The 21,329-nt window shown below is 41.5% G+C and overlaps 1 protein-coding gene across 2 annotated transcripts in view; it reads left to right on the top strand.

Moving 5' to 3' along the window:
* The window catches only part of cars1 (cysteinyl-tRNA synthetase 1), a 69,615-nt gene extending 53,119 nt beyond the window's left edge, over positions 1 to 16,496 (top strand). For both annotated transcript variants that reach the window (XM_063063223.1, XM_063063222.1), the window contains 6 exons: positions 201 to 282; positions 2,593 to 2,673; positions 5,732 to 5,799; positions 6,985 to 7,044; positions 14,547 to 14,630; positions 15,730 to 16,496. In XM_063063223.1, coding sequence (XP_062919293.1) covers positions 201 to 282; positions 2,593 to 2,673; positions 5,732 to 5,799; positions 6,985 to 7,044; positions 14,547 to 14,630; positions 15,730 to 15,864 — 510 coding nt within the window. In that variant the 3' untranslated portion in view covers positions 15,865 to 16,496. The remainder of the gene's footprint in view (positions 1 to 200; positions 283 to 2,592; positions 2,674 to 5,731; positions 5,800 to 6,984; positions 7,045 to 14,546; positions 14,631 to 15,729) is intronic.
* Positions 16,497 to 21,329: the final 4,833 nt, after the last annotated feature.

The raw sequence follows: 21,329 nt of genomic DNA, 5'->3' as shown, positions 1-21,329 counted from the left end.
TCCTTTTTCACTTCGTCCATGCTTTCCGATCTTTTGAACCCCACCACTATATAGTATATAAAACCCTAGGAAGGTCTGTTTTTCTGTATTGTCAGGATAAGTTATGGATGTGTATTGAAACTAGGAGGAAGCTGTTACTATGACAAAACAATCAGTCAATTTCTGTCACATCTACCTGTGACTTTTTGTTCTTTATGCAGCTGGAAGCTACAGTGTTGCCGTATCTGAAAGTATTGTCAGATTTCCGTGAAAATGTACGACAAATTGCCCGCGAGAAGAAAGGTAAGAAGATGATGAATGAACCTATATGCCTTTATCCATGTGTGTCCTTCTAATAACTAACATTCTATGATCAAAATGTTTCTTTTAACTTGCCTTAATATGACAAATAGCATGTATAATGAAAGTGAGGGGGTGGGGGAAGGAAGAAGCTGCACTTAAATGTTAAATACAGCTTTGCGATGCTTTACTGATCAGAAAATTAGTTTGGGCAGGACTTCCTAAACTTGTCATCTTGCCTTTATTGGCCATGTAGATAAGATCAGGCCACCACTTTATTTCCTTTATGTATTTGATATTCTGTAGTACAGAATGGCAAATCCAATAAAGCACCATTCTAATTCGACTGACCATCCCACTTAACACTTCTTTCTTCAACTTACAATTCACCCATTCTTTTTCATTTGCTGGATAACGTGCAATCTCCACCACTGTACTTTTTAAGGAAGTTGGTGAAGAAGTTATTCCGTCACACTTGCCCAGGAAGCCTGACACCCACATACACGCCCTCTTCTCTCTCCCCCCCCCCCCCCCACTGTCTGGGCTATTTACTTCTGCCGTCATGAAGTTAGGCATAGCCTTAGTTATCGATTGAACCGCCAACACTACGTCTCTCATTTAGTTATTGGGAAGCAGCTGACAAGGTAAACTTTAGCTCAGGTACTTGCCTCACAAAATTTAGCTCCATACTTAAGTATCTGACTCATTTCTGGAGGACAACCAGCAGTGTCAGCTCCAACTCTTTTCAAACTAATGTATTATGTACCAAGGCCTGTTTCTGCTGTTCCACCAAAACTTTGTTCAGTACCCTCTAAGGGCAGGGAGATTATGTCAGCGCAAATTAGCCATAACAAGCTAAATGAAGTGTGTTGAAATCATGAACTTCCAACCAGTCGTAACTTCTTGCAAACTTGCTAGAGTCAATGTCACTAAATATAGTGAGGTTGTGACACGCCAACAAGATAGTTGGCAATCTAATGGTGCTGCACATCATTATTCCAAGTGCCAACAGCACTGTTGATTGTACAAGAGATTTGAGTTTTTAAAGTAAATTTTGATATTAATCTGGCTAAGGAGGGAGGCAGATTGAGGGAGAGTGTATTGAATCAAATACTTCTGAAGTAGTTATTGCATTTATGAAATGCTTCTGCAGCCAGTATTGCAGTGCTATAGAGGGAATGTAACAACATCAAATTCCCCACAATACTGCACCTCTACTTCCTTTGAGTTATTGGAACCTGAATCACCAATCCATACTGAAACACAGATGACACATTGTAGGCCAGTCACAAACAAGAGAAAATCTGCAGATGGTGGAGATCCAAGCAATGCACACAATGCTGGAGGAGCTCAGCGGGCCAGGCGGCATCTATGGAAAAGGGTAAATGGTCGACGGTTTGGGCCGAGACCCTTCGTCAGAACTGGAGAAAAAAGATGGGAAGTCAGAGCAAGGAGGGGAAGAGAGGAAGAAGTACAAGGTAGTAGGTGACGGGTGAAACTAGGATGGGAAGGGGTGAACTGGGAAGTTGATTGGTGAAAGAAATAAAGGGTTTTAGAAGGGGGGATCTGATAGGAGAGGACAGAAGGCCATGGGATTGTAGGGGTTTGTTTTAAATTTCTTAAGGTGTTGTAACTTTGTGGAATTGATTATTAGAGATGCCGCATGGAATAGGCCCTTCAAGCCACACAACCCCGATTCATGGGACAATTAACAATGACAAGTTAACCTACCCAATACAGCTTTGGACTGTGGGAGGAAACTGGAGGAGCTGAAAATAAAATGCATGTATTCCACAGGGAGGATGTAGAGAGAATCCTTACAGAGGAATCTGGGATGACAGCGTCACACTAACCCTACACTACCATGCTATACAAGCTGAAAAACTTGTCTCCTGACTCGGGAGTGATTGTAAGGGAGAATTCATTACAGTCCTTTGGAACCTGTGATGTAATTACTGATTGAGTGAGATTTTTCTGTGTTTAATTGTTATTCAGTTAGAGTATCATCAATGCAGGTCCAGGTAGAAATAAAACCAGCATGATTAACGTGGCCTTGCCACAATCGTGGACAAGAAGGATGATTGTAGGTAAATAAGTTGCTATATAATTAACAAAGCTTTATTCTGTTTAATGTACCTCATCTGACTGAGCTTCACAACCCAGAGAGCAGGTTGTTTTACTGTTTAATATCTCTATTTAATCTTCTATTCCTGGGACAAAGATCTCTTCAATATGAACAGTAATTTGGAGGTAATTGCTCTCTGAATGTGGCATTGTCTGAACTGCGAATGTTGATGAAGTTTCTTCTTACAGTCGATGAGGTTTTGCAACTCTGCGATGGTCTTCGAGATGACATCCTTCCAGAGCTCGGCGTCCGCTTTGAGGACCATGAAGGTATGTGTGAAACTGGTCGGTCTTAAAAACTGCAGATGCTGTAAATCTAGAATACAAACAAAAAATTATTGGAAATATTTGCCAACCTGAAACTGTTTCTCTCTGCAGCATCACCATTTTCTATTTTACTACCAGTTGGATTTTGGTAACACTAATTTGATGAATATTTTGAGAATGTCACACAGTAACACAGTTGGTATTGAATTCTGGAATAACACATTTCAGTGTATTGCCAGTGGGAAGTTACTTCCTAATTTTTTCTATCTTAAATAATTTTGAAATTCAACCCAGCAATGCCTGATTACAAGAGTCTATTTATCCCTTTTTATCAGCCAGATCAGAATCAGGCTTATTGTCACTGACATATGTTCTGAAATTTGCTGTTTTGCATCAGAAGTACAGTGTAGTACATAAACTGTAAGTTACAATAAGAAATGTATATACACTGGACTCTGGTTAATTGGGCCATTGGTTCATCGAGGCAGCTGCTTATTTGGGACAACTCTTAAAGAACAGAACTAATCGAAAAAAGGCCAGGATTTCCTTCATTTAATTGGGACAGGAGATTGTAGCCAAACGGTTGCTAACTTGTGTCAGTTGTATGCACTTGTGTGGCTGTTAGACACCACACCGTGCTTTGAGTGAACAGTTTCTAATGGCGCCAGTTGTGTGTGTTTGTGTTACATAACCATCTGGACCGAGAGACACAAATTCCAAAGGAAATGGTCATTTTATTTTTTTTAAATTCAGACCCTTGTCAAAATGCTACAAAAAGATTTGACACCAGCTTAAAAAAATTAACTTTTATTGCCCTATATTATAAATAAAAATGAGTAATGCAGAAATAGTGAGGTAGTGTTCATTGTCAATTCAGAAATCTGATTACGGAGAAACTGTTGTTCCTAACATGTAGAGTGTGTCCCTTCAGGCTCCTGAACCTTCTCTCTGATAGTAATGAGAAGAGGACATGTTCTGGGTGGTGGGGGTCCGTACTGATGGACGCAACCTTTTTGAGGCATCACCTTTCGAAGATGTCCTTGATGGTTGGGAGACCGATTCTCTAGCCCTCTGCGATGGCCTCTCCATACCAGACAATGATGGAGTTGGAATGCTCTCCACAGTACATCAGTAGAAATTTGGTGACGTGTCAATAATCAATATATAACACAATATATTGGTTGCACTGCTCCCCACCCTTTCTCCCACTTGAATAGAACTACAAGTTTTCTTCTCTATTTTACTGCACTTATCAATTTATTAATTGCATTGAACCTTGGTGCCATCTTACTTGGCAGCAATTTCAGTGAAGATTCCTTCACCGAGTGCTTTAATGCCAGTCACTTGCGCTAAGTGGACACAGTTGCAATAAAACTTTCTGAATAATGTCTCCTCTGGTGTTCAATCTTGAAGCTGATTGTAAATATTACCTTTGGTGGGATCAGTTAGTTCAATATTCATGAGATTGAATTTGTACAGTATCTTGGGGCTTGTATTGCTTCAGTGATTATATTCAACACTAATGGAGTAGTTTACAACACTAGTGATTAGTTTACAAAAGAGAAAAATTCTGGAACTTAATACTGGATGATCAGAGCACCCTCTCAAGAATACCAGGTTAAAGGGGTTGAGGGTGTTGTGGGTAGCGAGGAAGGCTGTCAGAGGTTACAGCGGGACGTTGATAGGATGCAAAACTGGGCTGAGAAGTGGCAGATGGAGTTCAACCCAGATAAGAGTGAGGTGGTTCATTTTGGTAGGTCAAATATAATGGCAAAATATAGTATTAATGGTAAGACTTTTGGCATTGTGGAGGTTCAGAGGGATCTTGGGGTCCAAATCCATAGGACACTCAAAGCAGCTGCTCAGGTTGACTCTGTGGTTAAGAAGGCGCATTGGCCTTCATCTACCGTGGGATTGAGTTTAAGAGCTGAGAGGTAATGTTGCAGGTATATAGGACCCTGGTCAGACTCCACTTGGAGTACTGTGCTCAGTTCTGGTTGCCTCACTGTAGGAAGGATGTGGAAACCATAGAAAGGGTGCAGATGAGATTTGCAAGGATGTTTCCTGGATTGGGGAGCATGCCTTATGAGAATAGGCTGAATGAACTCGGCCTTTTCTCCTTGGAGCGGCGGAGGATGAGAGGTGACCTGATAGAGGTATGTAAGATGATGAGAGGCATTGACCATGTGGATAGTCAGAGGCATTTTCCCAGGGCTGAAATGGCTAGCATGAGAGGGCACAGGTTTAAGGTGCTTGGAAGTAGGTACAGAGGAGATGTCAGGGGTTTTTATGCAGAGAGTGGTGAGTGTGTGGAATGGGCTGCCGGCGACGGTGGTGGAGGCAGAAACGATGGGGTCTTTTAAGACACTCCTGGATAGGTACATGGAGCTTAGAAAAATAGAGAGCTATGAGTAACCCTAGGTAATTTCTAAGGTAAGGACATGTCCGACACAGCTTTGTGGGCTGAAGGGCCTCTATCGTGATGTAGGTTTTCTATGTTTCTAATCTCCAGTCAGTTAAATCAGAGCTTTACACTTGGCTTCAGGGTTGCTGACTAGGCTGAGAGGAAAATCAGCTTTATCTTGTCCAATTTTTAGAAAATGAACATGTACGGTGAGTGAATCTCACTGGTAACTATGATCTGGTTAATATGGGATATTGCTCGATTTTTTTTGTTTTTGTTTTGAGTACTGTCTTTTTGACAAAATGTTTTAGCCTCTCTGGTATATGCATGAGTCACGCTGCACAAAAATTACAGGTGAACAGTTGATGTGTTTTCAGTTTCCTTCACATTGATGGGGGGCAAAAAATACACTCTGAATTTCATGCCGACTTGGAAATGCATGTGTTATTGGTTTGCAATTTAGAACTGGGAGCAGCTGTATTGTATGTTAATGCTTTCTTGTGTACTTCTGTTAAGCAATGCCCACCCATGCAAGGTTTTTTGAATACTTTCCATTCCAATGCTGTTGCACCCAGTTAGAGGAAGGAAGTAGAAAATCTCCTACTCTGTGTCTAAATGGTCAAGCTGAGTAGCTGATGGCTTGCTTTGCAATTGCAGGACTACCCACTGTGATAAAGTTGGTGGACAGCGAGACATTGCTGAGGGAGCGAGAAGACAAGAAAAGGGTAAATTACAACACCATAGTTTGCAGAATTGTATCTATTAAGAGAGATAAAAGGACATTGTGGAACAAATTGTAGTGAGCAAAGTGCACAATTATAGGACAGTTTTAAGTTCTGAGCAAACTGTTCCACAAAGTCACAACACAGCTAAGAATCCTGCCGTTGACCTTGAAGTACTCTGCCTTCAAGTTCGATCTTCCAAAGTATTCAATCTGGAAATGTACACTTTCCAGATTGAGCTACATTTGTCACTTGTCCATCTATCTCTGCATCCTATCTGTATCCCATTGTAACCTATGACAATCATTCACACTTTTCATAACACCACCAACCTTTGTGTCATCTACAAATTTACCAACGCACCCTTCCATTTCCTCATCCAAATCTTCGAAAAAATCAGAGTAAGGGTCCCAGAACAAATCCCTGCAGAACACTGAGTCACCAACCTCCAGACAGAACATGCCCCATTTATTACTACCCTCTGCTTTCATCAGGCAAGCCAATTCTAAATCCACATAGCCAAGTCATCTTCATAGATTGGTGCAGTGTTGAGTTGTCTTTGCCTGTACTTTGCAACACAAGTGAAGAAGAGGCAAGTGATCAGATGTTGGTGCAATCCTCCTACCTTCTGCTATACACAGGCCATCTACCATTCAACTCATCACTGGTATGTATGTCAGTTGTACTGAGATGAAAGGCAAGCACTCTTTATATCTGCCCCACCCACCCACCCACCCACCCCAGCCAACTTTATACAACCATGGATGGTGTATCTAACACATTTGAATCTGGTCAACACATTGTGATAGTACTTGCTCAACACCTTTTGGGTTACAAATTTAGGTGAATGGAAGAGATTTGTCTTTTTTTTCCCCATTAATGTTTTAATATGTTGTTAAATTCTTTAAATTTAGTTTTTCAGGGCCTTTAAATCATCCTTAATTATTTAAATCTGTTTCCTCTTTCAATTGTTTTTATTACTTCATTCTGTTTCGACTATTTTCAAATGTCCCTTGTAGGGGAATAGCCCATAACAGCAAGATGTCAAGTTCCATTGGATTGAAAGGGCTGCAGTAGGCTTGTGCAGCTGCAGGGATTATGTGCAGTATGAATTCAAGATGTAGCTAAGTTAAAGGCAATTAAGTCTATATTTTGTTTATCCTTCTAACTCTGCTGTTTCTTCAACAGCTTGAAGAAGCAAAGAACAAGAAGAAGGAAGAAGCAGCCCAGAAGAAAAAGGAACAAGAGGTGAGAATTTACCTTGTACTGCCAGGGTCACCATACCATTATACCCAGCTGGCTTCATGTAATTTGTTGTGATAGAAATTAAGTATTTTAAATAATGATGGATGGTTTCCTTAAGGGGAAAATCTTGCCTGATGAACCTGTTGTAATTCTTTGAGGAGATTACAAGTAGGATAGATAAAGGGGATGCAGTGGATGTTGTATATTTGGGCTTTCAGAAGGTGTTTGACAAGTTGCCACACATGAGGCTGCTTACCAAGTTAAGAGTTTATGGTATTACAGGAAAGTTACTAACATAGTTAGAACATTGGCTGATTGGAAGAAGGCAGCGAGTGAGAATCAAGGGATCCTTGTCTGGTTGGTTGCCAGTGACTAATGGTGGTCCACAGGGGTCGGTATAGGGACCACTTCTTTTTACGCTGTATTTAAATGATTTAGATGATGAAATAGTTGGCTTTGTTGCCAAGTTTGCAGATGAGGGGCAAGTAGTGTTGAGGAAACTGGTAAGATGCAGAAGGACTTGGACAGATTAGGAGAAGGGCTAAGAAAGTGGCAAATGAAATACAATGTTGGAAAATGCATGGTCATGCACTTTGGTAGTAGAAATAAATGTGCAAACTATATTCTAAATGGGGAGAACATCCAAAAATCTGAGATGCAAAGGGACTTGAGAGTCCTTGTGCAGAACACACTGAAGGTTAACGCAGGTTGCATCAGTGGTGAGGAAGGCAAATGCTGTGTTAGCATTCATTTCATGAGGTCTAGAATACAGGGATGTGATGCTGAGGCTTTAAAAGGCACTGGTGAGGCCTCACCTTGAGTATTGTGAACAGTTTTGGGCTCCTCATCTTAGAAGAGATGTGCTGGCATTGGAGAGAGTCCAGAGGAGGTTCAGGAAGATGATTCCAGGAATGAAATGGTTATTGTATGAGGAACATTTGATGGGTCTGTACTCTTTGGAATTTAGAAGGAGGAGGGGGGATCTTATTTAAAAGCTTTTGAATGTTGAAAGGCCTAGACAGAGTAGATGTGGGAAGGATGTTTCCCACGTGGGAGAGTCTAGGTCAAGAGGGCACAGCCTCCGGATAGAGGAATGTCCATTCAAAACTGATGCGGAGAAATTTCTTTAGCCAGAGGTTGGTGAATTCGTGGAATTTGTTGCTACGTGCAGCTGCGGAGGCCAAGTCGTTGGGTGTATTTAAGGCAGAGTTTGATGGGTTCTTGATTGGACATGGTTTCGAAGTTTACAGGGAGAAGGCTGGGAAGCAGGGTTAAGGAGGAGGAGGAAAAAAAAAGGTCAGCCATGATTAAATGGCGGAGCAGAATTGGGCCTTTTGGCCCGTTGAGGAGCATTCTCAATAGGCCAAATGGCCTAATTCTGCTCCTATGTCTTATGGCCTTAAAAATAAACAAGTAGATGGACAAAATCATGCCTCAATCATGTATGTTTATATCTCCTTTATATTTATTTATATGTCCTGCAGTGCAAGTCAGCAAACTGAGACATACATTAAAACAGAATTGAGTGTTGGATTCTCAGTAAGCAGCCAGGCCAGTGATTTCCCAAAGCTTGAATTTCTTAGTCTTGGCATGGAAATAGGCCGCCAATTGGAAATCTGGAAATAGGTTACCAAAATCCAGCACTAATCCCTTTATTTTCCCCACATTCTCACCAAACATTCCCCTCCAGGTACCATCATCCACCTACACCCCAGGGGCAATTAATATCGGCAATTAGACTACCAAGACGTGTCTCACTGTGAGGGGCAACCAGAGGAAACCCATCTGGACACAATATACGAAATGTACACAGGGCCATAAATCGAGATTAAACCCAGGCTGCTGGACTTCTAAGGCAGAAGCTTTAACAACTGTGGTGAACTACAATTTCACCATTGAGTGTGTCTAGGCTGGGCATCGAATATTGGCCGAGAGACTACACATTCCAATTCAGTGATCCTTCCCAAAAGACACATGCATATGTGAGTTTCAGTGTCAGATGTGTCAATTGTGGTTGATTGTGATTAACTTATTGCATTGTTAAATATGGAACTGAACTATTGAAGGATGGCAGCTTAATATTCAGATTCCATCTGCATTATCACTGACCACCCTCCCAAAAATGTTACAGATTTTGCTTTAATTCAGGCCTTCAGTGGATTAAGAGTTAATTGGGACTTGGGAAAACTCCTTCATAAGTGATTTGTGCGTGACTAGGTCATGCTTTTCATTTGAATCATTGTCAAGGAATATTTTGTATTTCCTTCATAATTGTATGACCTTAAGTTCAATGTAAAGGGTGACTCCAAGGTTGCTTGATTGAGAACCACTCTGTTCATGTTTTTCAAGTGCCAGTGTATCATTAAAATACACTGAAGGGCAATTATCATTTATAAGTACATAATTATAAACTATCACGTACATTTACTCAGCAACTAAAAGCTGTGCCAGTCTTCTGTTCTGTTAAGTGTATATAGTAAATCTAATCTAAAGTTGTGGCAATGTATCTGATGTATTAAAAAGTTGAAAACTGTGGATCCATAACATACTTTGTGCTATGTGTACTTCATCTCTGTAAAGTCTTACTTATTGCACAGTTCATAACACATTTTATATGTTTACATTCCAAATATGTTCCTTTGTGTCTTCGTTAATAGAATCTTTTGATACCAAATATCATAACATTCTTTCATCAATAACAGCAATGTTTCATTACATACTACTACTCAGCAGAAAACTTCAATGTTCCAAATCTGGAGCATCTTAAATTACCTTTGACTTCAGTTTAATTTTATATTTTTAATAAATTTCAAAATTAAAGATAAAATGGCATTAAAATGCAGAGTGTTCTGACGTAAACAACAGGAATTCTGCAGATGCTGGAAATTCAAGCAACATACATCAAAGTTGCTGGTGAACGCAGCAGGCCAAGCAGCATCTATAGGAAGAGGCGCAGTCGACGTTTCAGGCCGAGACCCTTCGTCAGGACTAACTGAAGGAAGAGTGAGTAAGGGATTTGAAAGCTGGAGGGGGAGGGGGAGGGGGAGATGCAAAATGATAGGAGAAGACAGGAGGGGGAGGAATAGAGCCGAGAGCTGGACAGGTGATAGGCAAAAGGGGATACGAGAGGATCATGGGACAGGAGGCCTAGGGAGAAAGATGGGGGGGGGTGACCCAGAGGATGGGCAAGAGGTATATTCAGAGGGACAGAGGAAGAAAAAGGAGAGTGAGAGAAAGAATGTGTGCATAAAAAGGAGTAACAGCTGGGGTACGAGGGGGAGGTGGGGCCTAGCGGAAGTTAGAGAAGTCAATGTTCATGCCATCAGGTTGGAGACTACCCAGACGGAATATAAGGTGTTGTTCCTCCAACCTGAGTGTGGCCTCATCTTTACAGTAGAGGAGGCCGTGGATAGACATGTCAGAATGGGAATGGGATGTGGAATTAAAATGTGTGGCCACTGGGAGATCCTGCTTTCTCTGGCGGACAGAGCGTAGATGTGATCCGGTGCTCCCGATGTGGCCTTTTATATGTTGGTGAGACCCGACGCAGACTGGGAGACCGCTTTGCTGAACATCTACGCTCTGTCCGCCAGAGAAAGCAGGATCTCCCAGTGGCCACACATTTTAATTCCACATCCCATTCCCATTCTGACATGTCTATCCACGGCCTCCTCTACTGTAAAGATGAGGCCACACTCAGGTTGGAGGAACAACACCTTATATTCCGTCTGGGTAGCCTCCAACCTGATGGCATGAACATTGACTTCTCTAACTTCCGCTAGGCCCCACCTCCCCCTCGTACCCCAGCTGTTACTCCTTTTTATGCGCACATTCTTTCTCTCACTCTCCTTTTTCTCCCTCTGTCCCTCTGAATATACCTCTTGCCCATCCTCTGGGTCACCCCCCCCCATCATTCTCCCTAGGCCTCCTGTCCCATGATCCTCTCGTATCCCCTTTTGCCTATCACCTGTCCAGCTCTCGGCTCTATCCCTCCCCCTCCTGTCTTCTCCTATCATTTTGGATCTCCCCTTCCCCCTCCAGCTTTCAAATCCCTTACTCACTCTTCCTTCAGTTAGTCCTGACGAAGGGTCTCGGCCTGAAACGTCGACTGCGCCTCTTCCTATAGATGCTGCTTGGCCTGCTGCGTTCACCAGCAACTTTGATGTATGTTGCAGAGTGTTCTGATACAGTTCTCTTTCAGTGTTCATCTGGAAATACATTTAGTATTTAATTCACTTAATTGTTGCCTTGTGCTATACCTGAACATATTAAAACTAACAAAAGATGCATTTCAAGTTATCAGGAAGTAATGACAGAGATTAAAACATTGATTCTGAGTCTGAGATTTCTTTAACCAAAGGGTGGTGAATTTGTTGCCACATGCAGCCGTGGAGGCCAGGTCGTTGGGTGTATTTAAGGCAGAGATTGATAGGTTCTTGATTGGACATGGCATCAAAGGTTACAGGGAGAAAGCCGGGAACTGGGGTTGAGGAGGAGGGGGGAAAGGAAGGATCAGCCACAATTGAATGGCGGAGCAGACTCAATGGGCCAGATGGCCTAATTCTGCTATGTCTTATGGTCAAACACCCTACATTATTTTAGAAATATACGATGTGAATGGATGAATAATAAGTAAGTCAAAAGCATTTCTTCTGTTGGAGAGGCTATGTACTGGCACATTCAGCTCTTTTTCACAAGACTGCTAGCCAGTGGTGGAAGCTGTAAGTGAGAGCAACAAGCACTACCCACTACACACAATAGATCTATCACAACAACCATTTTGACACCAACTTTCTGCACTAATAAAATGTGGCTTGATCTTAATTTAAGTCACAATAATAGACAAACACAATCTGCCTGAACTAGTAACCCTTTTCATGTCTTTATTGAACACATTGTTTAAACTTTCACAGTTCAGGCTGGAAAAAGGATGTGAACCCTTGTACTTAACTGGTAGAACCTCCTTTGGCAGCAATAACCTCCACCTAACATTTCCTGTAGCTGCTGATCAGACTTGCACAACAGCACAGAGGAATTTTAGACCATTCCTCCGTACAAAACTGGTTCAGTTCCTCAATATTTCTGGGATACCTTTCATGAACAGCCCTCTTCAGATCATGCTACAGCGTCTCAATTGGGTTAAAGTCTGGACTCTAACTTGGCCATTCCAAAGCATTATTTTTCTTCTTTTTAAACCACTCTGTAGTTGATTTACTCTTGTCTTTCGGATCATTGTCTTGTTGCATCATCCAACTTCTATTAAGCTTATGGTGACTGCCTGTTACCCTGACATTCTCCTATAAAATGTCTTGAAACAATTTTGAAATAATTGTTTCCTCAACAATTGCAAGCTGTCCAGTCCCTAAAGCAACAAAGCAGTCCCAAACCATGATGCTCCTTCCACCATGCTTCACAGTTAGGATGAGGTTTTGGTGTTGGTGTGCAGTGCCTTTTTTTCTACAAACATAGCAGTGTGCATTTCTGCAAGAACTTCAACTTTTGCCTATTCTGTCCACAAAACAACAGAACGTTTTGCCAGAAGTGTTGCCGAACATCCAGGTGATCTTTTGCAAACTTCAGATGTGCAGCAATTTATTTATTGATATATTTATTTTTTGCAGAGCAGTGTTTTCCTCTGTGGTGTCCTTCCATGAACACCATTCTTGTTCAGTATTTTTCTTTTAGTGAACTCATGAACAAAGACTTTAGCAAGTTCTAGATATTTCTGCAGGTCTTTTGCTGTTACCCTTGGGCTCTTTTTCACCTCCTTCCACATTGCACGTTGTGCTCTTGGTGTGATCTTTGCAGGACACTCACTCCTAGGGAGAGTAGCAACAGTATTGAATTTTTTTTCATTTAGAGACAATTTCTCTTACTGTGGACTGATGAACACTCAGATCTTTAGAAATGCTTTTGTAGTCTTTTACAGCTTCATGAATCTGTAATTCTTCTATGGTCCTCTTATTTTGATTGCAGCATAGTGCTCATAAACAGATCTTTCTTGAGAAGTAACCTGACTTTGTGTGTCTTTTTCATAGGGCAGGGCACCTCTACAACCCACATCTCCAAATTCCTCTTGCTGATTGAAACACTTAATTCCAAAGGACTTTTGTAGAAGGTTCACTTACTTTTTTGAATCTAGCCTGTGATTGTTTAAATGGTGTACTCAGTATTGATGAGAAGTACAATTGTTTGTGTTATTAGTTCAGCCAGATTGTCTATTATTGTGACTTGAATGAAGATCAGACCACATTTAATGCAGAAAACCAAGTAATTGCAAAGAGTTGACAAACCGTTACTTGCAATTGTATATTACCATATACAACCCTGAGATTTGTTTTTTGCAGGCATTCTCAGTAAATCCAAGAACCATAAAAGAATCAATGAAAGACCACACCCAACAGGACAGATAAACAACCAATGTGCTAAATATAACAACCTTGTGCAAATACAATAGAAAAATTTAAATAATAAGCAATAAATATAGATGAAGAGTCCTTGAAAGTGAGTCCATAGGTTATGGGAACAGTTTTTAAGATTAGATTAGATTATGAGGACACACAGTCCTCTTTTATTGTCATTTAGTAATGCATGCATTAAGAAATGATACAATATTCCTCCAGTGTGATATCACAGAAACACAGGACAGACCAAGACTGAAAAACTAACAAAAACCACATAATTATAACATACAGTTACAACAGTGCAACAATACCATAACTTGATGAAAAACAGGCCATGGCACAGTAAAATAGTTCAAGGTCTCTCGAAAGTCCCACATCTCACTCAGACGGAAGAAGGAAGGTTCAGTGATGGAATGAGCAAAGTTGAGTGAAGTTGCCTCCTTTGATTCCAGAGCCTGATGGTTGAGGAGTAATAACTATTGCTGAATTTGTTGGTATGAGTCTTGACGCTCTTGTACCACTACCTTGATGGCAGCAATGAGAAAAGAGCATGACCTGGGTGGTGGGGGTCCTTGATGATGGATGCTGCTTTCCTGAAACAACGATCGTGTAGATTTGCTCAAATGGGGTTGTGGGGGAGGTGGAAAGGGGACTTTACCAGTGTTGGACTGGGCTGTATCCATTACTTTTTGTAGGAGTGGAAGGCTGAAATGACAATTTGGGACCATTCTTCTGCAATCTTGAGGATATCTATTCCATTTGTAGTTTTGTGGTAGGTCGGGAAGGGCTCAGCAGTTCTAGGAGGAAATGTTTTGGTCAGCTAAACAGCATTATTCCTTTCTCTGCAATCGCCATGACGGATAGTTTAAAAATAGTACTGTAAGCATTGGCCATCAATGATGGAACAGGTGATGCTCAGCAGATACTTGATCTTACTCCAGATCAGGGGTGGGAATGGGTGTGGTGGTGGGTGTGGTGGTGGTTATGGTGTGATGCAGCTGTACAAAGCAACAGAGCACTTAAATCTGATCTGCCAAAGCAAACAATAGACCTTGAATGCAAAGGGACGAGAATACTAACATACTAATTATCTCCTTACAGGAGGTGAAACTAGCAAAGATGAAAATCCCTCCCAAAGAGTTGTTCCAATTAGAAAAAGACAAGTATTCAAAGTTTGACGAAAATGTAAGTATTAAACGAATGACTTTTGCTTACCTATTTTCTTTGTTAGAGACAGCTTTTTAAAGAGACATACAGACCATAAAGACACCAATTCAGTCTTTACTGATCTCAATCAGAAATACTATTTTTTGTAACATCCATAAGGCTATATGGGAAGGTCCTCGTATTCATTCAGAGGCCCTTGATGAAAAATAAATTTGAGAACATTAACAGAAATAGCTGAAATACCTTACATAATTACTGCAAATATTTTAACAATGGGACTTGCTGATAAAGAATGTTAAGTAGGGAAGCACTATAATATTCCTGTGCACTGCGGCTTTAATCTATACAGGTTAGTCAGTCTCATCTGAAGAAAGTGACAGCTCATACAATTTGTTTTTGTGTAGTAACCAGCCAAACAAAAATAAGCCATGGGTTGTATATTGATTGCAATTTGAGATCCTTCCAGAATACTGGGTGTGCAGTTTTCAGGAGAAAACAAACAGCTATTCTGCCTTGCATTAATTATCCATTCCTCCTAACTCTTCAATTTCACATATCTAAGCGAGATTGCAGAGTGTAGAGATGAAAATGTACTCGCTCCATCATTAATGTTGCAGAGATCTAAAATCTAAACTTTAGACTGTTTAACTTTTAGAAAAGCAGAAAAATGCTTTTAATTTTTGTTGGATAGTATATAGGCAAAATGCAATGCATTTATAATGTCAGTCATTCACCTAGTGATCAGATCTTAAAGTGCTATGGCTTGATATTTTAAAAAGTATATTGTATTTGTTTGTAGGCAACATTGAACCTAGATCTGACTGACTGTTTCTCAGTTGAGAGGGATTGAAGCAAAGTATAGAAGTACAACTGCAAACCTGCTTAAGATGAGATGATACAGATGGTTTACTGGGTCTACAGGTCTACTTCATAATTACAGGATATTTTTGACATGGTACAGGACAGAAAATGCAAAACTCCTATAAAGAGATTGTGTTGATATTTAGTCAGTGATAATGACTTTTTAAAATTATAAATGACATCTTTGGTAACATTTTTGTTTTTTTATTCTATGCTTCTATACTTAAAATTGGTTTTGTTTCGTTTTTTTTAAAAGGGATTTCCAACTCATGATAATGAGGGTAAGGAACTCAGCAAGGGACAGACCAAGAAACTTAGAAAAATCTACGAAACTCAAGAAAAGTTGTATAATGAATATGTGCAAATGCTGCAGAATGACAGTACAAACTAACTGCATTGCCATGACTGTGTTTCCAAGAACAAGGAGCACAAGAAATGAAGGGAATAAATAAAGATTATTTTTTACCTTTGGTCAAAAAAAGGTGCCATAAGGAATCAATTCACAGATGCAAATAAATCAGAAATTGTGAATGGTTAATTTTGTTTTTATTCAATGAAGATTTAAGTGAAAAGGATGAGAGACTGAATAACATAGCATAATGTGTTACACAATGCTGCTTACATTCAGTACAGACTTTGATCCGTTCTGGCTTATTAAATTCAATAATTTTTTGACAATCCACATTCTGTTGACTTCAATCCCTATTAGCAGATCTTCATTAAATTGTTTACATCATTTAAGCTTGAGGCTGGCTCGTATCTCAAATATTCCAACTAAAAAGGGATCACTGATGCATCTCACCATGCTGCAGATAATCTATGAATACATAATTCAGATTATAATCCTGAAAAGCAAAGGATTTAATTTTGGGCAATATTTTTCAATTTAGTCAGTATAAAATTCACTAACATTGCAGAAGTCTGATCATTGAGTAAACCTTTGGAGGATTAACATGCTAATTGCTTGCTATTGTCTCAATAAATAAGATCACTTTCCGTCCACTAATGGTGTACATTTTTGTCATTTTTATTCATGCTTTATGATTTGAGAATTATGGATTGATGGAGATTGAAATTGTATGTTGTTTTGAGAACACAAGATTGACATGGACCAGGAGAGCCCTCGATCAAACTTCCCTTAATAATTTTCTTACATCTGACTCAAACATCTCCTGTTGCTTAACTTTGTACTTGGACTTCTGTGAACAGTGGGCCATGGTCCAAAAGCAGAATATATGTAGGATTTCTATTATTTCACATGGGTGTGGGTATCCTTCATCACAGTTGCAACCTTCCTTAGAATTAAGTATTACTTCAACTGTCATAGTTTTATAACTGGGGCAAACAACAATCACCAGATTTAAAAAGATGTTTTGATACTTGATCAATATTTCTTAAACACAGCATCTTTAGTCTGCATTGGAAAAATGAGCAGCAAACAATAAGAACAACATGTCTTGGCAGCTTTTTAAATAATGCATAGAATGAGTTATGCATACAAATTGGTCTGCTTTGAATAGTTTGATCGCTGCTTTTACCTCTAGAGGAAAGTAAAACTTCATTTTCCCTTTCTGGTCTTGATCACTATGTATGGAATTGCAGAAATTAGAAAAGGAGATTTAAATGCAGCTTTAGCAAACTACTAATCTGCTGATTTGGAGATAATCAAATATTAAGTGATTACAAATCTTTCTATCTATAAATTCGTTTTTATCTATTTTCTTAAGCCCTTCTAATGTACCAACCTTTGCTGTAGTGTTGAACTGCAAGTGCCCAATTGCTCATTAACTGACTATTATGCTTCCCTTTCCATACTCCCCCCCCCCCCCACCCCACTGACTGCAGATTCACATTCCACTGATCACTTCTGTTCTTGTACTCCTTCACAACTCATCCTAACTTATTATCCCAGGTAGATATAACAACAATACATTTTCCCAAGCTGAAATGTACCTACAGACAGCACTAGTGCTGGTGACCACCCCCCCCCCCCCGCCCACCCCCATGGTCAGCAAGTCCTGGGCTCAAGCCCTAGAAGTCAAAGTCAAGTTGCATAATCAGCAACTCCGAGGGTTGATAATCAGAGGGCACCAAAGCCCAGAGATGAAATCCCAGGATCGGTGGGATCAGAGGTGGAAGACTGAAGTTGGCAAGTCTGGAGGTCAAGGCCCCTGGGTCAGCATGTCTGCAAGTCTGGCAATGGACAGTTGGAGACCTGATATCTGCAAGTTTGAGAGTCTGAGCACAAGGACTGGTGGTCGGAGCCCTGGAGACAGCCTGTCTGTGTGGGTGAGTAGGAAAGGGCTTCTTGTTGCTGTGTTGTACCTCTGAGTAGAGCAGGCATGCTATGTTGGTGCTGAAATGTGTGATACTTGTGGGCTACCCCCAGCACATCCTTGGGTTGTGTTGGTTGTTAATGCAAACAGCTTATTTCACAGTTTGTTTTGATCTACATGTGATAAATAAATGAATCTAAATAAACTGAATTACTACAGGATTGACTTCAGCTATTCTTGCTAATTTCCTCCATAAGCCTTTTCCACAAAAAAAGCATTTTCTGAAATCTAAGCATATGACTCTTCAGAAATCTTAATTGAACCATTCACTGAAAGGATTATTAATTTTTGCTGTGCAACTCAAAGACTTTCATGACAAAATTCTGTTACTTGACACAATACGGAAAGACAAATAAATATGTTTTGCTTTCTTTATGGCTTGGATTTTCTGAGAAATGCTGACAGGCTTTGTGGTTTTCTGTGCTTCCCAATCCTAGCACTGAAAAGGCGCCAAAGGATCTACTGTATTTGTGCTGTTAAGGGATGCAGGTCAAGCTTTTAACAAAATTGGCATAAAAGGCCTTAACCTTGTCTGCAGCTCCCAGAGTTGGGGCAATTCTATGAATGACTCTAGTATGCTAACTCTGCATTAAGCTGCCAGAGTCTTGAGATGTTCACGCATCTCACAAAGCATCGTCACTGAAATGCCAAACAAGCTCATTTTGACAGCAAAAGCACACCAGGAAAGCAGGAGTCCTGAACTACTTCAGATGTCCTCAGCAACAATCGCTGACTGCACTTTAATGTTGGGCTCCCCACAGAGTCTAGTGGCAGAATGCTAACTTACTGCAGTTTAGAAAACTGTCCACTGAACCTGTACCAATTTAGACCAAGTCAGTCACCCATTCATTTCAAGTGAGAGGAATTGTAACTTGGCAAAGAGCTAAATCTAAAGTTTTATCCTCTCCTAAAATTTAATTCTTAAAAACGCATCTCCTCCATTTCACGTACATCTGCTCTCACTCCATCCTCCCACCACCCCACTAGGAATAGGGTTCCCCTGGTCCTCACCTACCACCCCACCAGCCTCCGGGTCCAACATATTATTCTCCGTAACTTCCGCCACCTCCAACGGGATCCCACCACTAAGCACATCTTTCCCTCCCCCCCTCACTCTGCATTCCGCAGGGATCGCTCCCTACACAACTCCCTTGTCCATTCGTCCCCCCCATCCCTCCCCACTGATCTCCCTCCTGGCACTTATCCGTGTAAGCGGAACAAGTGCTACACATGCCCTTACACTTCCTCCCTTACCACCATTCAGGGCCCCAAACAGTCCTTCCTGGTGAGGCAACACTTCACCTGTGAGTCGGCTGGGGTGATATACTGCGTCCGGTGCTCCCGATGTGGCCTTTTATATATTGGCGAGACCCGACGCAGGCTGGGAGACCGCTTTGCTGAACACCTACGCTCTGTCTGCCAGAGAAAGCAGGATCTCCCAGTGGCCACACATTTTAATTCCACATCCCATTCCCATTCTGACATGTCTATCCACGGCCTCCTCTACTGTAAAGATGAAGCCACACTCAGGTTGGAGGAACAACACCTTATATTCCGTCTGGGTAGCCTCCAACCTGATGGCATGAACATCGACTTCTCTAACTTCCGCTAATGCCCCACCTCCCCCTCGTACCCCATCTGTTTCTTATTTTTATACACATTCTTTCTCTCACTCTCCTTTTTCTCCCTCTGTCCCTCTGAATATACCCCTTGCCCATCCTCTGGGTCCCCCCCCCCCCTGTCTTTCTTCCCGGACCTCCTGTCCCATGATCCTCTGGTATCCCTTTTGCCTATCATCTGTCCAGCTCTTGGCTCCATCCCTTCCCCTCCTGTCTTCTCCTATCATTTTGGATCTCCCCCTCCCCCTCCAACTTTCAAATCCCTTACTCACTCATCCTTCAGTTAGTCCTGACGAAGGGTCTCGGCCTGAAACGTCGACTGCACCTCTTCCTAGAGATGCTGCCTGGCCTGCTGCGTTCACCAGCAACTTTTATGTGTGTTTCTATACCACCACCTTGATGATAGCATTGAGAAGAGGGCATGTCAACTGGACCTCAATGGGAAGCAGACAAGCCTTTGAGACAAATGAGAAATTATTGATGCTTATTTCATATTTCTAGAAACTGTTGTTTCCACACCCCCCCCTTATTTTAGATACCCTGAGCATGTTGGAGCTTTCTATACCACAGTTCTCAGTTGCTCCTTTTAATTTGGAAGTGTGCATATGAGGCTTTTAGTTATATTATAGAATTTACTTAAATCTTACATCTATCCCACAAGGTGAGGGAGTAAAAATCTTTGTATTATGACTCTGTTGCAATGTACAGATTTAGAAGTAATGGCTTGTAGAACGAAGCTGTCCCATAGCCTGTTGGTCCTGACTTTAATGTTGTGCTACCGTTGGCCAGACAGAAGCAGCTGAAACAGTTCATGGTTAGGGTGATTTGTGTCCCCGATGATCTTCCAGGCCGCCTTTCTGCACCTGCTGCTATAAAAGTCCTCAGTGGAGGGAAGTTCACATCCACTGATGCACTGGGCTGTCCGTACCACTCTCTGCAGTTCCCAGCGATCAAGGTTGGTGCAGTTCCCGTACCAGGTGGTGATACAGCCAGTCAGGATGCTTTCAATGGTGCCCCTGTAGAAGGTCTTGAGGATTTGGGGGCCCATGCCAAATCTCTTCAGTCACCTGTTGTGGAAGAGATGTGCTTTTTTTTTTTGCCACAAAGCTGATGTGTACAGTCCAGGTGAGATCATCGGTAATGTGCATACCAAGGAGTTTGAAACTACTTACTCTCTCAACTGAAGTCCTATTGGCGTTGATCGGGCCAAGCCTGTCTCCGTCTCTCCTGTAATCCACAATCAGCTCTTTAATTTTTTGGACATTGAGGGAGAGGTTGTTATCCTGGCACCACTGTGTCAGGGTGTCAACCTCTCCTCTGTAGGCTAGAAATAAGGCCAATCAAAGTCGTGTCATCTGCGAGTTTGATCATCAGATTGGAACTGTGTGTGGCAGTACAGTTGTGGGTGTAAAGGAAGTAGAGGAGGGGACTCAGGACACAACCCTGGGGAGCACCTGTGTTGAGGGTCAGTGAGCAGAGGTGAGGGAGCCCATCCTTCCCACCTGTCGGCAATCCGATAGGAAGTCTAGGGTCTAGCTGCACAAGGTGGGGTGCAAGCTGAGGTCTCTGAACTTTCTGTCAAGTTTGGAGGAAATTATGGTTTTGAATGTTGAACTGTAGTCCAAGAACAGCATTCTAACGTATGCATCCCTCTTCTCCAGGTGAGTGAGGACGGTGTGTAGTGCTGTGCTATGGTGTCATCGGTAGACCGGTTCTGTCGATAGGTGAATTGCGGAGGTTCAGTGTGGATTGGAGCGTAAGTACTTGACTTGTTAATCCGCACTGCCCTTCCCCACACCACCCTGCTGCAACCTATTGTACAGGACTCAGTCTTCCTTGGGCAAGACAAAACATGTCTGTAGAGCATTACTGTCAATACAGGACACTAGGATGAATGTCCT

This window comes from Mobula hypostoma, chromosome 11 (assembly GCF_963921235.1).
Source record: "Mobula hypostoma chromosome 11, sMobHyp1.1, whole genome shotgun sequence".
NCBI lineage: Eukaryota > Metazoa > Chordata > Chondrichthyes > Myliobatiformes > Myliobatidae > Mobula > Mobula hypostoma.
Note: the sequence above shows the minus strand (reverse complement) of the source record. Positions and strands in the feature narration are given on the sequence as shown.